At 42.0% G+C, this 20,632-nt stretch overlaps 1 protein-coding gene across 3 annotated transcripts in view; it reads right to left on the bottom strand.

Annotated features, from left to right (window-relative positions):
* Positions 1 to 1,891: 1,891 nt before the first annotated feature.
* The window catches only part of LOC122552801 (TNF receptor-associated factor 5-like), a 68,414-nt gene continuing 49,673 nt past the window's right edge, over positions 1,892 to 20,632 (bottom strand). For all 3 annotated transcript variants that reach the window (XM_043695758.2, XM_043695760.2, XM_087991311.1), the window contains 5 exons: positions 14,007 to 14,081; positions 13,834 to 13,926; positions 7,611 to 7,751; positions 4,439 to 4,607; positions 1,892 to 2,646 (listed from right to left, as the gene is read on the bottom strand). In XM_043695758.2, coding sequence (XP_043551693.1) covers positions 2,066 to 2,646; positions 4,439 to 4,607; positions 7,611 to 7,751; positions 13,834 to 13,926; positions 14,007 to 14,081 — 1,059 coding nt within the window. In that variant the 3' untranslated portion in view covers positions 1,892 to 2,065. The remainder of the gene's footprint in view (positions 2,647 to 4,438; positions 4,608 to 7,610; positions 7,752 to 13,833; positions 13,927 to 14,006; positions 14,082 to 20,632) is intronic.

The raw sequence follows: 20,632 nt of genomic DNA, 5'->3' as shown, positions 1-20,632 counted from the left end.
CCCTTGACTCACCTCCTGCTTTCTGGTATGATGTGCATGCTAGAAATTGTGTGACCATAAACCTCTTACTTTGCACCTGCTCTTTCCCTTCACTCATTCCAACCATCCCTTCTACAGCACGCCCAGCAGGTGACAGCAGCACCATGCCACTGAGTGAACACTTCAGCTACTAATTCAGATCTTGACATTGAGAATACCATCAAGGCCTGAACATGGTGAGTCACTGGGCGTGAGTAAACACTGGAGTCACTGGAGCTTGAAGTTCCTTGAATGCTCAGTGTTGCAGTGGAGGTTCATACAGCAGCAATGAGCTCCGTCCTTGCTGCCATGCAGGACTGCATTAAACTGTAAACATTGGGGCTGTAGAACTCTGTGTTCAACGGGGCAGACAGGTTTTGTGACTGTCCCATAATCTGTGCTCTAGCAAATTACTAAAGTCACTGAGGCATTCCTCCATGGCTGGAGCAATGGCATTGTGCAGCACAAATATCTAACCTCTCTCAAGATGATACCACCATCACACTCCGAATTCCACTACCTCTCAGCCAGCTTTTCCAGGCTGCTGCCACCCAGGCCACATTGGTGTAATTCAAGGCCCAGAGCTGCTTGAGGCTATCTGTAATCTCCCCCAAAAGCCATTGATCTTCCACCAGCCAAGCTGAAACACTGGGTTAGTACTGTATAGGGGCACTAGTACAGGCAACAGCACCTACAAGACAAGCACTCAGGAATTGCACATGAATGAATAGACCTTTTTTGTTTATATCATTGGATATGTTGATTGAAAAAGGTGTTACAACAAGGTTGATATGGAGAGCTTTTATTGCAGGATTCTGGCCAAGAGGTTGCTGTAATAGGCAATTGTAAATGAACAAGATGGTGTTTAGTAAAGCAATTCTTGAGTGAAGAGATTCCTGCCTATGGAAACTAGAATCAGCGTAGATGCATGTAAGTAGCCTTCCAAAGAAAAGCAGTGTGGATGCCTCCTACTGTCCTCCCTCCCTTCTCTACCCAGTTTCTAGTCCATTTCCTTGTGATATGGCTGACATAAGACAATAAACTGCAACCTAATATCTTGCCATTTTGAGAGGTCACCAAATCTTCTGATCTAATGTGGATGCAGCAACATTTTCTGCCAAATTCAGCATCTCATTACAATACCATATCCACCTCACAATATTTCCAAAAACTTGGTTAAGACAGAGCTTAGACTAATTCATCTTACCTGCAAGTTGGATTGTTGGCCTTTTAAATAGTGTGACCAGAACCAATCCTTGATTAGGGCAATTTATATGATCACCCAGGGTCTTGTGCACATGGGACCCCAAAAGCTGATGGGAGGATCAGGAAACAAGGGAGGGGATGACCTTTGAAAAGTTGAGACGAGCACCATGTGATCATTTCTTTTGCAAAGTTAAACATGCAGACTCAAGAGACCTTCATTCATGGAATGAAAGGAACATCCAGAAAACTGCTCGGTGGAATGGAATGTATATTTCGTCTGTCCCAGGGCAGGGGTCTTGACACAATCTACCTTTCCCAGGCCCTGCAAACTCCTATGGGCAGCTCTGGGTGTTACCTTCTTGTAGCTTTACATACTGGCTTGTCATTCAGCGCGTAACGTATGTTGAGTGGAGCAGCACAGTTTGAGTCTGTAAACTGCACACGCAGCCAACTGTACGGCTGTTCAATGTTATAGTCTGCCAGTTGACAAGTCCTGTGGGACAGACATGACACATCTTCACAGGAAACAGGTCGCACTGTTAATGGTTGGAAGCACTGAATTCCCCATGCACAGGGCCTGGAGTTGTGCTGTGTGGCTCCAGTGGTAATACAGAACTGAATCATCACGCAAACAAAATAATGCATTGATCACTATTCAAAAAATAACTCTTTATATGAAGGAGTGTTTAATATAAAAATAGAAATATTCACAAAGATTACAAATATAAACTTCTAATCATTCATAGTTCTCAATAGTCAACAATGTCGATTAATTCCTTTAATTCATGTGCAAATGTCTTCCCTGAATTACATAAATAGCTATAAATGTTTGGAAATTCTTTTATAGATCTTCAAGATCAGATAAATCTACAATAACTTTGATAAATAATGTATCATCTTTGATAAACGTTGCAGTTTTCCCACTTTCAAGCACAGTGTGAGATACAAACTTTGGACATCCGGATGCGATATTCATTTCAGAAACTGGCCTTTGAAAGCTAGTGCTGCTGGCATCAGCCTTAAAGAACTCTACAATATGGTTTTTCTTAGGACCCTGGTCGAGCAGTAAAAGGGTGACCTTTTGCTTGAATGGCCATGCCAAGAGAGAGTCATAATCACCTTTCATAACCACAAAAAACAAAGATAGGTGTGTTCCTTTGCCTGTGCCATCTCCGTACAAGTATGCCCGAGCACATAACCTATATCCACAGCGACTGGTGTAAAAGGGCTGGCTGAAAAGAGAAGGTGCACGTCCCTCTGCTGCTTCCTGCTTTCGTGCTTTGTAATTGTTGATCTTCCAAATCAGTTTACCATTGTAGCTAGTAGCTTCAATAACTCGAAATCTTTCATCATTCTTCTCCAGAAGTTTCTTATGAGCATTTAGTAATGATTCATGTTGCTTCAGGCAGGGCTCGAAAGTGGCTAAAGTGAAAAAAAAGCATAATACAATCCAACTCATGCCCTTAAAATGTTGCCAACTTTCAAAGTATTGTTAGCTGCAATACTATATATACTTTGATTATTAATAACTATTAAATTATATTCTGAATTTCAAAAGCAAAACAATATAGGTTCTGATACAAGCTGCTTCAGTTTCTGTGATACATTACAAAAATGGTGATATATTAGCAATCCTGCAGGACTGAGAAAGTGCGAAAGCAGGTACGTTGATAGAATTTACGTGAGTGAAAGAATGAGAGTGTCGGGAGGGTCAAAAGACCCTGAATCACAGTATTTAAATGATTAAGGAATCTGAAAGTGTAAACACAGATAAACCACTTTCTCAGATGGAGAGATCCAGAACTAGAGAGTTCAATCTTAAATTCAAAGATAGAGCATTCAGGAGTAAAATCAGGAAATATCTTTTCCCCACACGTAAGAATCTTAACTATCTCCTCCAAAAGGCTGGAAGCTAGCACAATTGAAAATTTCAAGACTGAGAACGATTGATAGATTTTGTTACATAAGAATATCAAGAGATATGGAACCAAAGTAGGAATACAGATTAGGCACAACTAATGCAATGGCAGAATGGGCTGTTCCTACACACCCAAGCAGTCACAGGGAACTCTGGGCCTTTCAAAAACTAAATTTTTCAGGATCAAAATTTCACAACAGCCCAGGAATGCCAGACAATGCATGTTTTGTTTGGATCTGTGAAATTTCAAACACCACAAGTTCACTTTCAGTTCTCATGTTTATCATTAATCAATCCATGTGCTGTAATCTTTGAGGTAAAGAGGAACCACATTCTACTTAAATAAAACAAAAGAACTGCGAATGCTGGAAACCGATACAAAAACAGAAATTGCTGGAGAAATTCAACAGAATTGTCAGTATCTGTGGAGAGAAAGCAGAGTCAACAGTTCAAGTCCAATGATGTTCCTTCAAGCTTGCTCCGCGATTTAATATGGGACTTTTTTCAGTAGACTGTAGGAGGTCGAGAGGTAACCTTATACAGGTTTATTAAGTCATGAGGGACATAGATAAGTGAGTAGAAAAGGTCTTTTACCGAGAGGCATATTTTTAGGGTGAGAGGAGAAAGATTTAAAGGGGACCTGAGGGGTAACTTTTTCACAGAGAGGGTAGTTTGCATGTGGAATGAACTGCCAGAGGCAATACGGGATGCAGGTACAATTACAACATTAAAAAGACATTTGGACAGATACATGAATAGGAAAGGTTTAGAGAGATGTGGGGCAAACACAGGCAAATGGGACTAGTTTAGTTGTGGAAACTTGGTTGGCATGGTCGAGTTGGCCCAATGGGCCTGTTTCTGTGCTGTACGATGTTTCTATGTTCTGAAGAAAGGTCACTGGACTCTCAACATGAACTGTTACTTTCTCCATGGATGCTAACAGACTTGTTAAATTTCTCCAGCAATTTGTTTTTGTTGTAACATATTCTACTTAATTGCTTGGACTTAGAATTAGCATCTACCCTCAATCACCTATTGTTGCTACATTTTATGCTCTTGAACCGCTTTTTGGTGAGAGCCAAAAAGCCAATGTTTTGTGTGAAACATGCTCCTGTGTCATTACGGTCTACCCCTTGGATTGTGGGTTTAATTGTCCACTCAATGTCAATTGAAGTGAATTCTGAATATAGTAGTTCAGCTCTGCTTAAAATTGATTAAACTTTGCCAAATTCACAATAAATTAAAATACAAAATGTACCATTGCTGTTGAGAAAGAACGTTGGAAGTAACACAGACCTAGTGATGCAATGCTATTTTCAGCACAATCCACTTTTTCCTTTAACACATTGATGATTTCCTTCAGGGCTGAGATTTCACTTCTTCCTTCTTCATCAAATCTTCTACAAAGTTGTTGTGATTGCTGCTCAATCTTTATTATTTTGTCAGTATGCCCAGCTAGCATTTTCTGTTTTAAAGCAACAGTATGTTGACATAACAATTAGAATAAAATAGATCAAAAAAGGGTAGAAAATTGGCAGAGAAGTATTACAACTTTACAGTATCCAAGTAATACCATACAAAGGGTAGGTGCCACAACAAGGGAATAGGAATGAAAGGGGAGTTGGGTGCAGAACGGATGATCATTTTGGGGAGCAGTCCCACTGGGTCCAGAGCAGTGAAAGTGTGGTTAGGTTCAGAGTGAGATAAAAGAGAGCAGATCTGCAGTGGAAGGCAAAATGGGGTATTGGGTCCTGCCAGGGGAGGTGGAGGGGGTTGTGGTTGGGTGTGGAGCGGCAATAGTAGGAGTTGAGCAGCTGTGAAGTGAGACTGAGGCAAAGTGGGAAAGGGGTGGTGGTCAGACAATGGTCTTGTAAGAGGTCTATTAGAGGTGTAGTTGAGGGCATTTGAGATAAGGTTGGGGTCAGTTGAATAGTTACTCACCAGTTAGACTACGGATTTAATAGTCTAATATTTCCTGAGGAAGTATTTACATAATTTCATTGAAACTCTGAATTGTCTGATCTAAATGAAGATTTTCCAGGCATATGGAGATTGTCTAGCAGAATCTTCAATTTCTCCGACAATTCTTTGTAACCCTCATCTACACTGGAATAACCAATGTCAGGCCATGGAAAATCTAGGCCATTGTGAATGATTATTGTTTCATCCCTAGTTGAACAGTTTCAATTCGAAAGAACTGTACTTCTCTATTACAAAATAAAACAAAAACAATAGCATCTTTTTTGCTTTTGCAGAGAGCCAATTCTTTTAAAGTACAACAAAAAGGGCAAATAAATAATTAGAGGATTTTTTAAAATGACTGACTGTTTTCAATGCTTGGTTTGAATTATAGAAGTAAGCATTTTTAAGATTGGGTAGGGGAAAACAACATTCTGCCAGTTTTAGCCTGGGATCCTTCTGGAATTTTGTTTATTTTCCACAAGTTTGTGAGGAGATCTCAGCTATCTGTAAGAATAATAGGGTGGTTATGGTAGGGGATTTTAACTTTCCAAACTTAGACTGGGACTGCCATAGTGTTAAGGGTTTAGATGCAGAGGAATTTGTTAAGTGTGTACAAGAAAATATTCTGATTCAGTATGTGGATGTACCTACAAGAGAAGGTGCAAAACTTGACCTACTCTTGGGAAATAAGGCAGGGCCGGTGACTGAGCACTTTGGGGCCAACGACCATAATTCTATTCGTTTTAAAATAGTGATGGAAAAGGGTAGACCAGATCTAAAAGTTGAACTTCTAAATTGGAGAAAGGCTAATTTTGACGGTATTAGGCAAGAATTGTCAAAAGCTGATTGGGGGCAGATGTTCGCAGGTAGAGGGATGGCTGGAAAATGGGAAGCCTTCATGAATGAGATAACGAGAATCCAGATAAAGTATATTCCTGTTAGGGTGAAAGGAAAGGCTGATAGGTACAGGGAATGCTGAATGACTAAAGAAATTGAGGGTTTGGTTAAGAAAAAGAAGGAAGCATATGTAAGATATAGACAGATTGAGTGAATCCTCAGAAGAGTATAAAGGCAGTACGAGTGTACTTAAGAGAGAAATCAGGAAAGCAAAAATGGGACATGAGATAGCGTTGACAAATAGAACTAAGGAGAATCCAAAGGGTTTTTACAAATACATTAAGGACAAAAGGGTTACTAGGGAGACAATAGGGCCCCTCAAAGATCAATCAGCAAGGCAGCCTTTGTGTGGAGCCGCAGAAATTGGGGAAGATACTAAACAAGTATTTTGCATCAGTTTTTACTGTGGAAAAGGATATGGAAGATATAGAATGTAGGGAAATAGATGGGACACATTGCAAAATGTCCATATTACAGAGGAGGAAGTGCTGGATGTCTTAAAATGCATAAAGGTAGATAAATCCCCAGGACCTGATCAGGTGTACCCTAGAACTCTATGGGAAAGCAGAGAAGTGATTGCTGGGCCTCTTGCTGAGATACTTGTATCATCGATAGTCACAGGTGAGGTGCCAGAAGGCTGGCTAACATGGTGCCACCGTTTAAGAAGGGTGGTAAGGACAAGCCAGGGAACTATAGACCGGTGAGCCTGATGTCGGTGGTGGGCAAGTTGTTGGAGGGCATCCTGAGGGACAGGAAGTACATGTATTTGGAAAGGCAAGGACTGATTAGGGGTAGTCAACATTGCTTTGTGCGTGGGAAATCATGTCTCACAAACTTGATTGAGTTTTTTGAAGAAGTAACAAAGAGGATTGCTGAGGGCAGAGCGGTAAATGTGATCTATATGGACCTCAGTAAGGCATTCAACAAGGTTCCCTGTGGGAGATTAGCAAGGTTAGATCTCATGGAATACTGGGAGTTGCCAGGGTTGGAGGATTTGAGCTATAGGGAGATGCTGAACAGGCTGGGGCTGTTTTCCCTGGAGCGTCGGAGGCTGAGGGGTGACCTTGTAGAGGTTTACAAAATTATGAGGGGCATGGATAGGATAAATAGACAAAGTCTTTTCCCTGGGGTCGGGGAGTCCAGAACTAGAGGGCATAGGTTTAGGGTGAGAGGGGAAAGATATAAAAGAGACCTAAGGGGCAACTTTTTCACGCAGAGGGTGGTACATGTATGGAATGAGCTGCCAGAGGATGTGGTGGAGGTTGGTACAATTGCAACATTTAAGAGGCATTTGGATGGGTATATGAATAGGAAGGGTTTGGAGGGATATGGGCCAGGTGCTGGCAGGTGGGACTAGATTGGGTTGGGATATCTGGTCGGCATGGACAGGTTGGTTCCATGCTGTACATCTCTATGACTCTAAGTTAGTGGTTCCACGTATCTCCTCTGATCAAAAGAGCAGGAAATCTGCTCCACATCTCTATTGCCTAAGCTGAGGCCTTACCAGTCACAAATGGCCAAAGCAGAGGTATTTAGCTACCAGTTTAGGGTGCACAGAACTATTTACAAAGATGGTGATCTATGAAAATCCCACTCAGAAATTTCTTACCTGTGTTCTTGCAACTTCATCATCATTTTTGGAAATGTGCCCATTTAATTGCCTCATTTCCATGTCAAGTTTGCTGATCTGTTCTTCTAATTGAATGATGGCTTGATTCCTTTCACATAAAGTGTTTTTTAAATCTAAAATCTAGCATTAAGAAATTAAAGAGAAGTTTGAATAAAACTTAACAACATTAGGAATTACTGCAAGTAGGCCAACAGTAAAACTGAGCAACAATTCTTTTCAACCCCTTGTAAACATTCATACTCCTCGTGTGGTCACCTATATTTCAATTTTAATTGTATGTGCAGTTTGTCTGTAACAAATTTTACAGTATTTTCTTCAACTCAGCAAATAAGAGCATTGTGTAAAACGTTTCTGTAAATTGCTCAAAATGAAAGGTCATTGTGATCTGTGTGAATCCCCTCAGCTACCCACGTCTCTGGAATACCTCTGCAGATGTAGTAATGTTTCCAAACAATGTTACTAATGGATTACATTAGATGAATAAAAATTACACTACCAAAGTAACAATATTAAGGCTAAATACTTTAGATTACTGAGTTCAATTTGCCTTTATAAGAACTAGGAGCAGGAGTAGGCCGGCCAGCCCTTCGAGCCTGCTCCGCCACTCAGTAGGATCATGGCTAATCTTTTTGTGAACTCAGCTCCACTTACCCACACACTCACCATATCCCTTAATTCCTTTATTTTTCAAAAACATTACTGAAAGTAGCGACAATTACTTGCCTGGGCAAGGAATTCCATAGATTAACAACCCTCTGGGTGAAGAAGTTCCTTCTCAGTTCAATTGTAAACCTGCTTCCTCTAATCTTGAGGCCATGACCTCTTGTTCTAGTTTCACCTACCAGTGGAAACATCTTATCTATTTCTATTTTATTGATTCCATTCATAACTTTATATGTTTCTATAAGATCCCTCCTCATCTTTCTGAATTCCAATGAATATAATCCCAATCTACACAGCCTCTCCTCATAATAACAATAACTACACTCCAAAAGTAATTTATCAGCTTTAAGGTCTTTGGAGCTTTCCAAGAACTTGAATGATGTTTTACAATTGCAAGTTCTTTCTTTATAAAACACTTTCATAATAGCATACACGCTAAATTGGAAAACCCATGACATGGGACTCACAAAGCACCATTGTCTTTCATGCTGTCAATGTGAGATTGCCAACATACAGAGTCTGGTGTTTGCTGTTTGGTACTAAGATTGTAGTGTGCAGCTAAAACTAAATTCACCATTGAGTTGCTTTACACCTCAACAGAGGGAATCAAAATTGAGAGGGGCTAGGTTGAAGTTAGCCTACAGTAAGTAAAATTGGTCTGTTTCTCTTGATGAGGACGTGCCTTATACTGAAGCACAAGTGCTGAATTGTTTTGTATAAGGCACTCTGACATTAAAAATGCACTGAATAATGGCATAACATAGGAAAGAGTCTGCTTCAAGATTCTCAGATACTGCACACGAGATCTTAGTGGCGAAGATGCAAAGCAGGAAAGTATGTATGTATGGGAAGCCAGGAGGCCCTCCAAATGTTTGGAAGACAGTGGGGCCAGTCAGCTCTGCTGGACAATGCCAGGAATCAAGCCCAAGTACCTGTACAGAGCTGCATAAAGTTCAATGACCTCACTAGTAGTGAAAACCAGCAAATTTGTCTTCAAACGTCACGTCCAATCAAGTAGACCACAATCTCAGATGCTGCTCATCTCCTAACAGTCTGTGACAACAGAACTTTTACTTAACAATCACAGTTTCCCTCACCATCAAACACTGAGCACTGCTGTAAGCTTCACACCCACATCTACACAGCTATTCTACTGACAGCCACATCACACAGGCAGACTACACCACACCCACTGACAATCCTCTCCCTCTCTCTCAGGAAAAGACGTTGCACAACTGGAAACAAAGCAAACTTACAGTGTGGGGAAGAGGCCTGTCCTTACTGCCAGGCAGAAGATCACCATCACTGGAGTGGGTGGAGGTGAAACTATAGAAGATGACAGTATAACCATACCTAATCCTCTTTCTCCCATCCTACCTCCCCAGGCAGTGTCCTCTCCCATCCTACACTCGCTTCTGATTTATAAGGTGCAGACTGTGCGAGTATGCATCTCTTACTTTCTCCAATATTGCCTCTCACCACAACTTTACCCCTCTACTTAATTTCTTTCCAAATACTCAGGAACCACAGCCACCAGAATGATAGGTGGAAGATGAAAATACTAATGATGAAAAAACATCAGAACTTCATTTACAATTTGTTACCACTAGGGCAGAGACTGACACTGCCTGTAAAGTGGAGGATAGCATCGATGCAGTGAGCACAAGTGGCCTGTATTGGCCAGGGTAAGTGTTGCATAGCTGTCAGCTCACCAGTGGGTGGGCTCTCCTGAAGTCTACCACAGAGACCTCAGGTGAACATTTTGATGGGGCGGGCTACAGAGGAGGTTAAATCAAGTGCACAATATAATGCTTGGTGCTTTGTCAGGCCTGCCAGAAAGCCTGCTCTGGATACAAAAAAAAGCACAGAGGGATCCAGCACCAAATTTGCAAAAGGGTCTGCACAGAGCTTGTAACCTAATTCTTTCAGCATGAAACTGGTGGCAAACTCACTAGCACACCTCTGGATCCAACTATGATAGAATGTGCAGTAACTGATACATCACCTTTTACTGCAGCTGAAGCAGCCCCCCAATATCTGTGTTAACTAAAGCTAAAGATTTGCTTGCTGCCATACACATTTGGACAGCTGTCAGTGTGACTGTGGATTGTTGTGTCAAGAATATTTCAGCTACAGTCCAGCAATTTGTCCTTCAACACAATGCCAGAATGGCTGAGGTTATACTAGGGACTAGCAATGTCTCTGTAAAGACTTGCTGTCTTCTCTCATGATGGCAGTATTCAATGTTCTGCCAGAGCCTTAGCCTGTCAGTCAGCCAACCTGACTATGCTAAAACAGCGCTGTCTGAAACCAGGCTTTGTGGGCTCAGAGTTGGTCATCTTCTCTCTGCAGTCTCTCCCATTGAAATTCAGCAGCTCCCAGCCACCATGCTGTGGCCATTGGATTTGTATTGAATAGGAGCTAGAGGGCAGGAAAATGGACCCTGATGACAATGGAATGCATGAGGATGACTGATTGGTGTTTGTATGCCATTTGACATGGTTTGGAATGCATATTTCTTGTTGGATTTATTGTTTCACATTGTGAACACTGCAGTGGGATTGACAGAGGGAAGGTGAGCTCAGAGAATGAGGGACTAAAGTTAGGGTTACAGGGTTCACAGTCAGGTGGGTTGTTCATACAGAACCTGGGTAAACTGAGGTTGTCCAGTTTACCTCCTCCATCTTTCTCCACTTTGGTCCTCAGCTACTCTCTGTTTAGTTAGGGGGAAGGGCTGTGCCCTCATGATGGTGTGACACTGACACACAAAAGACTATCATGGAATCTGGCACACACTCTGGAGAAAGTGAGGACTGCAAATGCTGGAGATCAGAGTCGAGAGTATGGTGCTGGAAAAGCACAGCAGGTCAGGCAGCATCTGAGGTGCAGGAGAATTGACATTTTGGGCATAAGCTCTTCATCAGGAGAGTACTGTAGACGTCCCCCAGGATGCTTCTCAGATTGACCAGCAGCTCACAATGGGTGTGATTTCTGCTTTCAATGTCCTGATGCCTGGGATGGCTGGACATTGGCCAGCTAAATTTCTGAAAGGCATTTAAATTCAGTTGGGCTTCCTGCTCAGGAGCAATGCAAGTTTGCCACTGGTTCTTCAAATGGTCAGTTCAATGCACATCAGTTGCACCAAGTCCCACTCGCTGTTTCAGCAGGCTAATGGTCTGCTTCATCTCATTTTGTACAATAGCAAAGCTTTTATGATTACTACACTGCAAAAGTGCATGGATTGCACACTTAAGTCATGAGCAATGTTGTTATAGAATAGCCTTCCTTGTCTAATAGCTAGTAGGTTGGTTGTGATGACAAATGAATAGTGGTCTGCCACAGAATGAAGGTACCTGATATTTGCAAGGACCCCAGTGCAAAAATACTGTCCCCTTCACCATGACAATGCAACCCTTACTCTGCTCTGAGGCTGCAGTTGTGGAGACAGCCATTGCTAGATTTCAGTGAGAATGTCCTCACTCACTTGTTAATATTTCAGGTAGTGTACGGTTTCTTGCTGAGATTCAGACAAGTTGCTTCCTGAACATCCTGAATGTTGTGCAGGGAGTCCTTCTCTCCCTCCCCCTGCTTCTTATTGCAGCCTGTTCTGATCTGCAAGCCCTCAGTTTATTCTCCAAGGCAGATGACTACTAGTTCACCCATGTGTGGGAGTAAGTGGTTTGTGGTTTAGAATTTTTACAGCCAGCAAAACTGACAAAACTTTACAGACACCACCTGCCACAGAGGTCCCTGTAGACTTTAGCAGCTTTAAAGAATGCTAGAAAGTATCCGACACTTGCACAATCACAACAGCCAATAGAAATAAACCAGCAACTATGCTGTAAGTAGTTGACGATGCCTTAAAACAGCACTGCTCGTTAGGCAGAGTTTTCTTCCTGCTGCTGCTTGCATACCTGTGCAAGACTAAGAAAATACAATAGCTGGATTACTGAACTTCAAAATGGCAATGCCGATGTTAAATCACTGTTACAAGCTGACTGATCACGTGAGTGGCCCACCCTGCATGTTTCTGATGGGAGCTTTGCGCACAAACACTAACACATTTGTCAATATGGTGTCTGGCTTGACTTACTCCAGATGTGTGCACATGCTGTGAATGCCATTTTAGACCACCAAGGGTGGTGCCTATAAGATGAGCGCCATGCACCCAAATGTGCACCCATATTTAACAACTGGTAGTTAATACTGCTACTTACAGTTAATCAGAGACTATATGAGGTTGAACTCTTCACTTTACCAAGTAGTATTAGGTGGGTTATTAATTTATTTGCATTCATATTGGCCCTAAGTTCTGGAAGCATAAGGAAAGCAGTTTATATCATGGCAGTACTGAAATGAGGATCTGGGAACACTTTCAGGGAAGGTTTTGAGGTGCAGTGAGTAGTGTTCTATTTCTGAGCCAAAAGCTCCTTGTTCAGGTTTCACGCCAGAACCTGATGGGCACAGAAGATACATTTCATAACATGGTCAAACAAGTTAATTTTTAATGTGTAAATCCTCTCTATGGAAGACACTAAGAGCAGCAGATTCTGCTGGTCAGCCTTGCTAGATGCGGAGTGGTGCCCTCTCATGTTATAGCTTCTGGCTTATCTCTTCCAGGTGAAACAAATTGCAGAAAATGTTCCACACAGAGAAAAGAAGAATACTTTGAGGAGACTGGTGTCTGAGATCACCAGATGATCGTGAGCGCTGGGAATGACTACAAAAAGGTTTTCTGGAAATGTAATGTAAAAATAATAGTGCTTACAGAATTGTAAGTTAGTTGAGGGCAATTCCTCAGCAGCTGCTTGAGCTGACACACAATAAAGTTAATAGATGATATTTTCCTCACAAGAGCTTTTTGAGAAAGAAGTGGAGGAGAGTTCCCCGAGATTTGTCCATGTTGGCTTCAGTTCAACACCTTGCTCAGCTCAGCCTTGAGTTGGATCCATGCTACCTTTCAGTTTAATATCTCACCCTGCTCACAAAAACGAAGAAAATATTACAGCAGGCAGCAAGATCAAATCCTGCTGCCTTTCCACAGTCCCTCTCATTCTGGGCTAGTAAACCATTCTCATGGGTTAGAGGTTACACATCGGGCTGTATCTGGTCTAATTATGTACTGTATTTAAGCTGTAGTTCTTCAATAAAATTGCTTGCAAACCCTCAATCCTTTTGGATAATCTGTGAAATGATCAAATTTTACAGCAGGGACAAGCAGGGTCTGAAAAATTGATTCATTTCAAAGGAATTTCCCTGTATTTGAGCAAAGCAATGGCTGGTCTGAGATCAGAGAGCTCTGAATGGAGGATTCCTGCAATTGTAAACATTGAGGATGTTTTCTGATGTATAAAAGGTAGTGCAGGCTTTTGAAACAAAGTCTTGAGACCTAAGTGTCATAGGTGCTCAGGAAACTCTGGAAAGCCTAAAGTCTGGAAGGATTGAGGAGGGAGCCTAGGAGCATGACAATATCAGAGATTACAGGCATCAACTCAAACTGGCAACAAATAATATGCAAGTGCTTTTCAGAAAGCATTACCTGTTCTTCTAATTTAGTATTGATTGTAACAACGAGCAACAAATGTTCATTTAAATAAGAATGTTCATGTTCCCTTATCATCCACCGCTTTTCCTGTAAAAATAATGTCACAATTATGCATTGTTTTATGATTTTAAATAATTGGTGATATGAAAGTTAATATTGTTACTTACCTTGACATGGCAACCATATTTTTTGTAGCTACATTCCACTTCAGCTTCTGGACATTCCATCAAGTGTGAGTCAAGCTACAGAGAAACCATAAATATTTTGTAACACCAACTCAGTGGAGAGAATGATAATAGCTGTCATTATCTGAATGTGTGATTGGAACTCCTTGATAAAATTAACTGTGGATCCAAAACTGGGCCCTTCCAACTAAGAGGGGAAAAAGTGTGGGTTGGGTCTTTTTGTGCAAATCAAGTTGACAGAAGGCCATAAAATCTTAACTATAGTGTGTTCCAGTGGCTCATTGGTTAGCACTGCTACCTTGCAGCACCAGGGACCCAGGTTCGATTCCAGCCTCGGGTGACTGTCTGCGTGGAGTTTGCACATTCTCCCTGTATCTGCGTGGGTTTCCTCCAGTTCCCTCCCACAGTCCAAAGATGTGCAATTCAGGTGAATTGGCCATGCTAAATTGCCCATAGTGATAGGTGCATTAGTAGGGAGTAGGGGAATGGATCTGGGTGGGTTACTCTTTGGAGGGTCGGTGTGGACTTGTTGGGCCGGAGGGTCTGTTTCCGCACTGTAGGGAATCTAATCTAATCCATTTTGAAATACTCCAGGGCACATTTCAGCATGTTAAGATATAATAGACAAAAGCTCCCTTCGTTCTCACTCAATCCCATTTTGAAGAGACATTTCTTGTCCTTTGAATTTGTGAGTTCTATTTCTCAAAGCAGCCATTCACATGCTGTGACATGAATTTATTCCCTAATTGTATTAAAACCAGTTTCATGTAAAAGAGATGCACCATGGATAGTAACCCCTTAAATGCACATTTATTTAATCAAAAGTTTGCTATCACCTCATCAGTCTGGACCCAGAAATGAAAGAACAGAACAGTCCCTCTGCAATTTAGCAAATTTGTTGCTGTTGAATTGTTGAGTCATTTATTTGAAGGTTAGCATCAAGCCATGATTATTCATATTAATGAAGGATTTCTCATTCCCATAGTACTGAATGAAGTGTACATCATACCACAATCTTCTATTATTAAAATTAATTATGTTTTTATGTCTGGGAGATAAATTCTGCTGAATTATTTTTCACACAAAGCAAATACCAAAGAATTATAGAAAATACATTAAAATAGATAATGTTGAATACAGCAGTATTAACTTTTTTTGTACCTACTTCTTCTAAGGCAATACATAGTTATTTAATTTCTTCAACCCAAACTTATAAATAGGCTGAACACTATTATGAAGATCAAAAAAGTAACATGGAGCTGAATTTTCCCAGCCCCAGAAAAACGTAAGCAATGCTGAGTCAATTGGGAAAAATGATAAGGTCAGAAAAATGACAGTCACAATGTTAAGAAAATAAGTTCAACTTTCCACCCAATGATGAGATAGAGTCATGCCAGTGAGTGACAAGAGGCCTATTTGTATGCATTTACATTTCATAAATGCCTAATCCACCTCATTTATATACAGTTTGCTGTTCTCTCACTAGAGAATCTAGACAGTGACAACTCCTGACATGAGGGGCTGAGTCAGTAATGGTGGCTCCAAATCACCGTTTGCGAGTCTGGGCCTCCATTTTGGTCAACAGTGCCCAACATCAATGGGCAGTGACTGTCTGCACCCCCTGTCCATGAAGGCTGGTACTGGTCATGTTCAGAGCTCTTCTGTCTCGCCTTGTCATTTAGTGGAGGCACAAAGCCAGGCAGCTTGTCAGCAGTAGTCAATCAGATGAATATGTTGGTGCACCTCATGTCAGTCAGTGTCTGGTCATCCATTAATTGGGCTGTTCATTCAAACTGGTCAGGGGGTGGTCTACTGTCAGTCCTGGGGGCCTGCTAACTCAGAGTCAAGGGCTTTGTCGGGGCCACTGCTGTGGTAGGGAAGTTGAAGTCACTAGTGTGGATTGGAACCAGCAAAATTAGATTAGATTAGATTAGATTAGATTAGATTACTTAGTGTGGAAACAGGCCCTTCGGCTCAACAAGTCCACACTGACCCGCTGAAGCGCAACCCACCCACACCCATTCCCCTACATTTACCCCTTCACCTAACACTATGGGCAATTTAGCATGGCCAATTCACCTAACCTGCACATCTTTCGACTGTGGAAGGAAACCAGAGCACCCGGAGGAAACCCATGCAAAATGGGACCAACTCAACATGTAAGTGGGGGAAGAAGATGGTGCATTAGAGGACTTGGGTACAGTGGGATTGGAGGGTGCAGTCATTGATGGTTATCACCATCTTGGCTTTGATGGGGGAGCCAGTGCATCACCACACTTATATCTTAGCTAATCTTGGAGGACTGGAACCAGGAGTAATGTTGGAAGATGAAGTTGTATTTCAAGGAGCTGTATGAGATCATGTGGAAGCTAAGAATAGAGGTGGTGCCAGGGAGTGCAAGGAAAAGGAACATGAAGCTTTGTTGTGGGGTGGAGGGAGGGGGTAAGGTGAACAGGCTGAACATGTGACTCACTGTGTGAAGTGTGACCTGTGTTGCCTTCCACCTTCATCTGAATCACAGATGTTCATTGGAAATGGAGGGGGCTTTGACTACAGCTGGAGTAGATGGAGTAAGTGTTTCTTTCTGTCTGAGTAGCAGGCTGTACAGGGCAATAGCATTAATCAGACATTACACAGTTCAGGATAAAGACATTTGTTGTCATAGAACTCTGCATATGTCCAATTGTGGGGGTTACAAATCTTGGTCACAAGCAACCTTGACCATGTCATTGGTAACTGCAGATTGATCACAGTTATCACAAGCAACATCAAAAATGGCATGGGAGGGCCACCGTTCTTCCAAAGACAATCCAAGATCTCAGACTGCACCTTGAACTGTAGGCATCTGTCAACATACTCTTCAAACCCAAGCTGCCTTTCTAAGGATGCAGGGTGGGGTGGGGTGTCAGATTTTCAGTAATCCTACTGTATTTACAATTTCCTACTATATTTGTGTGGCATGTCTTGTGCTGCATACATTGGAATAAGGTCCATTATGTCAAAGATCCCTGACAAGATATTCCAGAGCCATCCTTGTCAAAGTCCACCATGTCCCACTGTATCAGGATGATGCTAAATTGTCATTTGTGTAAGATGTGAATGCTGACTACTCACATTACTACTGACCTGTTCTGTTTCTGATATTTCCCCCACAAATTCAGTGGAACTGTGATCAATGTAACAAGCCACAACAATGGTTACTGTCATTGTTGCTATGATTTCTACACAGAGGAACAAATACACCAGCAAGCCCAGGACCACCAATAACCTCCAGTGGCTGCCAAATAGTCTCCACATGAAGTAGTCACAGCTGAAGGTTCTCTCAGAAAGGAGGAGGTGGTACAAGAGGTCCGGAGTCTACCATCTTCGATGCCATTTCCACGATGGTCACTCTATTCCAGTGATCATCAAGGCAACAACTGCACTAAATATTTATGAAACTAACTGCTTCCAAGGATCCATTCGGGAACTGTGTCGGTTTTCTCAATCCACGACCCACAAATGCATGGAGGCTATTACCGAGGCAATTTGTGTCAGATCATATGGCTTCAATTTGATTCTCCATGACAAGGACAGTGCTGCAGTGGAAGCAGTAGGATTTGCAACATAGCTGGCTTCCCAGGTTCACTGCACTATAGACTGTGCACAGGTTATATTGAGAATACCATATCATAATGCAGCAGTTTTCATAGATTCCATTCCATGAACAGATAAAAGTTTATCTGTAATCACCTCAGGGCCTAGAAGTCTATACCACTCTGGAAGTTGGCATGATGCCTATATTTTTGAGAACTTTCAGATTTCTGCTTCCTTACAATGAGGTAAGGAAGCCCTGTGTGACCAGGGCTGCCCTGTCCTTTAAGCATGGCTATGACTCTCACTCAATCTCATGAATGAGTCGGAGTGCAGATACAATGCCGTCTATTTTTCCACCAACATTCAAAATGTTATTTGTACAATGCAGAACTAGCTAAATCCAGTTTGTACAGAGGTCATGGTGCAGCTCAACAGGACAGTGGTTAGGTTACTGCATCTCCCTACTATAGGAAAGATGTAAAACTTGAGAACAGGTTCAGAAAAGATTTACAAGGATGTTGCCAGGGTTGGAAGATTTGAGAAGTATTGTCCAATCGTGGAACCATACCTAATGATGGACAACATGTTCTGAGTTCTGCAAGTACAGGTTGGGTGAGTAGAATCATCTCTCTGCCCATTGCAAATGACTGAAGGGCATGCCGTTGGATACAATCCACAAGTCAGACACAGTCAGAGTCAAACAGCATGGATACAGACCCTTTGGCCCAACTTGTCCATGATAACCAGACTTGCAAATCTGAATGAGTCTCATTTGCCTACATTTGGCCCATATCCCTCTAAACATTTCCTATCCATGTACCTGTGCAAATGTCTCTTAAATGTTATAATTGTACTCATCTCTATCACTTCCCCGGCAGCTCGTTCCATATACAGACCACCTTCTGTGTGAAAAAGTTGCCCCTCAGGTCTCTTTTCCCCTCTCACCTTAAACCGATGTCCTCTAGTTTTTGGATTCCCTTACCCTGTGGAAAAGACCTTGCCTATTCACCTTACCTATGCCCCTCATTACTTTATTAACGTCTACAATATCACCCCTCAGCTTCCTACATTCTAGGGAAAATGTCCCAGCCTATCCTTATAACTCAAACTTTTCAGTTTTGATAAAATTCTTGTCAATCTTTTTTGCACTCTTTCCAGTTTAATAACATCCTTCCATTTGCAGGATGACAAGAATTGTATGCAGTACTCCAAATGTGGTCTTACCAATGTCTTGTACGGCCATAACATGATGTCCTAGTTCCTGTACTCAATGCCGTGACTGATGAAGCTAAGCATGCAAAATACCTTTACCATCCTGTCTACCTGTGACTCTACTTTCAAGGCAAGTATGTATCTGCATCCTTAGGTCTCTCTCCCAGGTCCCTACTATTAACTGTGTAAGTCCTGCCCTGGTTTGTCTTACCAAAATGCAGCACCTTGCATTTATCTCCATTAAATTCCATCTGCCATTCTTTGGTCCACTGGCCCAGTTAATCAAGATCCTGTTGTAATCTTAGATAAACATTTTCACTATCCACTTCCACCAATTTTGGTGTCATCCACAAACTTACTAACCATGCCTCCAATATTTTCATCCAAATCATTTCTATAAATGATGAACAACAGTGGATCCATTTGTGCCAGGGCTCACAGATTCACCTAATTTCCTCATGATCGAGTCAGTGCTGCATCCCGAGCAGTAACCTTCAACAACAAAGCTGGCTTTCCTCCCGTGCAGAGCACAGACTGTACTCACGTTGCACTGAGAGGACAATTTTACAACATGGCTGAGTTCATTGATGGGAAAGGGTGCCATTCTATCAACATACACTTGTGATCATTGGTACCACTCTGTAGCACTGTGGGGTACACCAAGGACTCTCATGATTCTACTGAGTTTCAAGAGCCAAATGCTTTTCAAAGACAGACAAGGGCTCTCCTTTTCAACCATGATGAATGATTGCATGATGCAGTACCTTGATTGAGGCGGAGAACACTTACAATGTAGCCCATTCTTCGACCAGAGCCACCGTGAAGCAGACAACAGGCCTTCAGAAGATGAGGTTCTACTGCTTAGATTGGTCTGTTGGTGCCTTGCAGTATACTCTGGACAGAGTGTGCTGCATAATCCTGGTATGCTGTGCTCTGTCCAAATGAAGGAGGAAAAGAGGGGATGTGATGGAGGCTGATGAGCCTGGAGAGCTTTCTTCTGAGGAGGAAGGGGAAGCTTTGAATAGGAGGAACATTATCTGCAGCATGATAGCCAGACAGGACTTAATTGACAACCACTTCCAGCAGATGTGCTGAATGCAGTGTTCTCTTATTTACTGTAAAATCATTGGCACTGGAAAGTCAATTGCTGTTTCAAGAGGCAAATGCAGTTTCTGTTTGTTTGAATTCTGTTTGTTTTTGGTGTTGGTGAATAAAAATGAGTGTTTTGAAGTGATTGAAGGCTTTCCTGTTTGAAGAATGGCAAGATGCTGGGTTACGATAGGCAGTAGGGAAACAGTAGCAGGATTGTAAAATGGGATGTGGCTACGGACATATAGTTAATCATGGCCCTGATGCTTAAACAGTAACAGGGAAAGGGATGGGCAGATGTGTGTGTAAGGAAGTGTCAGATGTGCCAACCTATCTGCCAGGAGTAGCATTGGTTTGTGGGTGATGTCCCAATAAATACACTGTGAAAGGTAAACTAGACTGCCAACATTTGTCCATGTATAGGGTTGTGGCTCTAAGATGACTTGGCTATCAAGGATTCTGGGGTATCCCATCAACTGGGGGATGAGGGGACTTCCACCTATGGTCAGTCAGAGAACCAGGCTAGTATTGTACACGGGGCATTTGTCACCTGGTTAAAGAGGTGAGGTTGGGACCTTTGCATAAGAAAACTCGCTAGGCGTTGCAAGAGAAACCCCCCCATGAAGCACTACAAAAATAACATGTAGTAACTTCTGTTAAGATTCAGTCCTACATCATGGTGTATTGTGGTGAGATAGACTGAGACAGGTGGAGAAAAATGCTAATAAAAT

Source organism: Chiloscyllium plagiosum, unplaced genomic scaffold (assembly GCF_037043375.1).
Source record: "Chiloscyllium plagiosum isolate Xiang-an unplaced genomic scaffold, Cpla_swu_hap1 HiC_scaffold_10, whole genome shotgun sequence".
NCBI classification, from domain to species: Eukaryota; Metazoa; Chordata; class Chondrichthyes; order Orectolobiformes; family Hemiscylliidae; genus Chiloscyllium; species Chiloscyllium plagiosum.
This window is presented reverse-complemented; position numbering and strand designations above follow the sequence as displayed.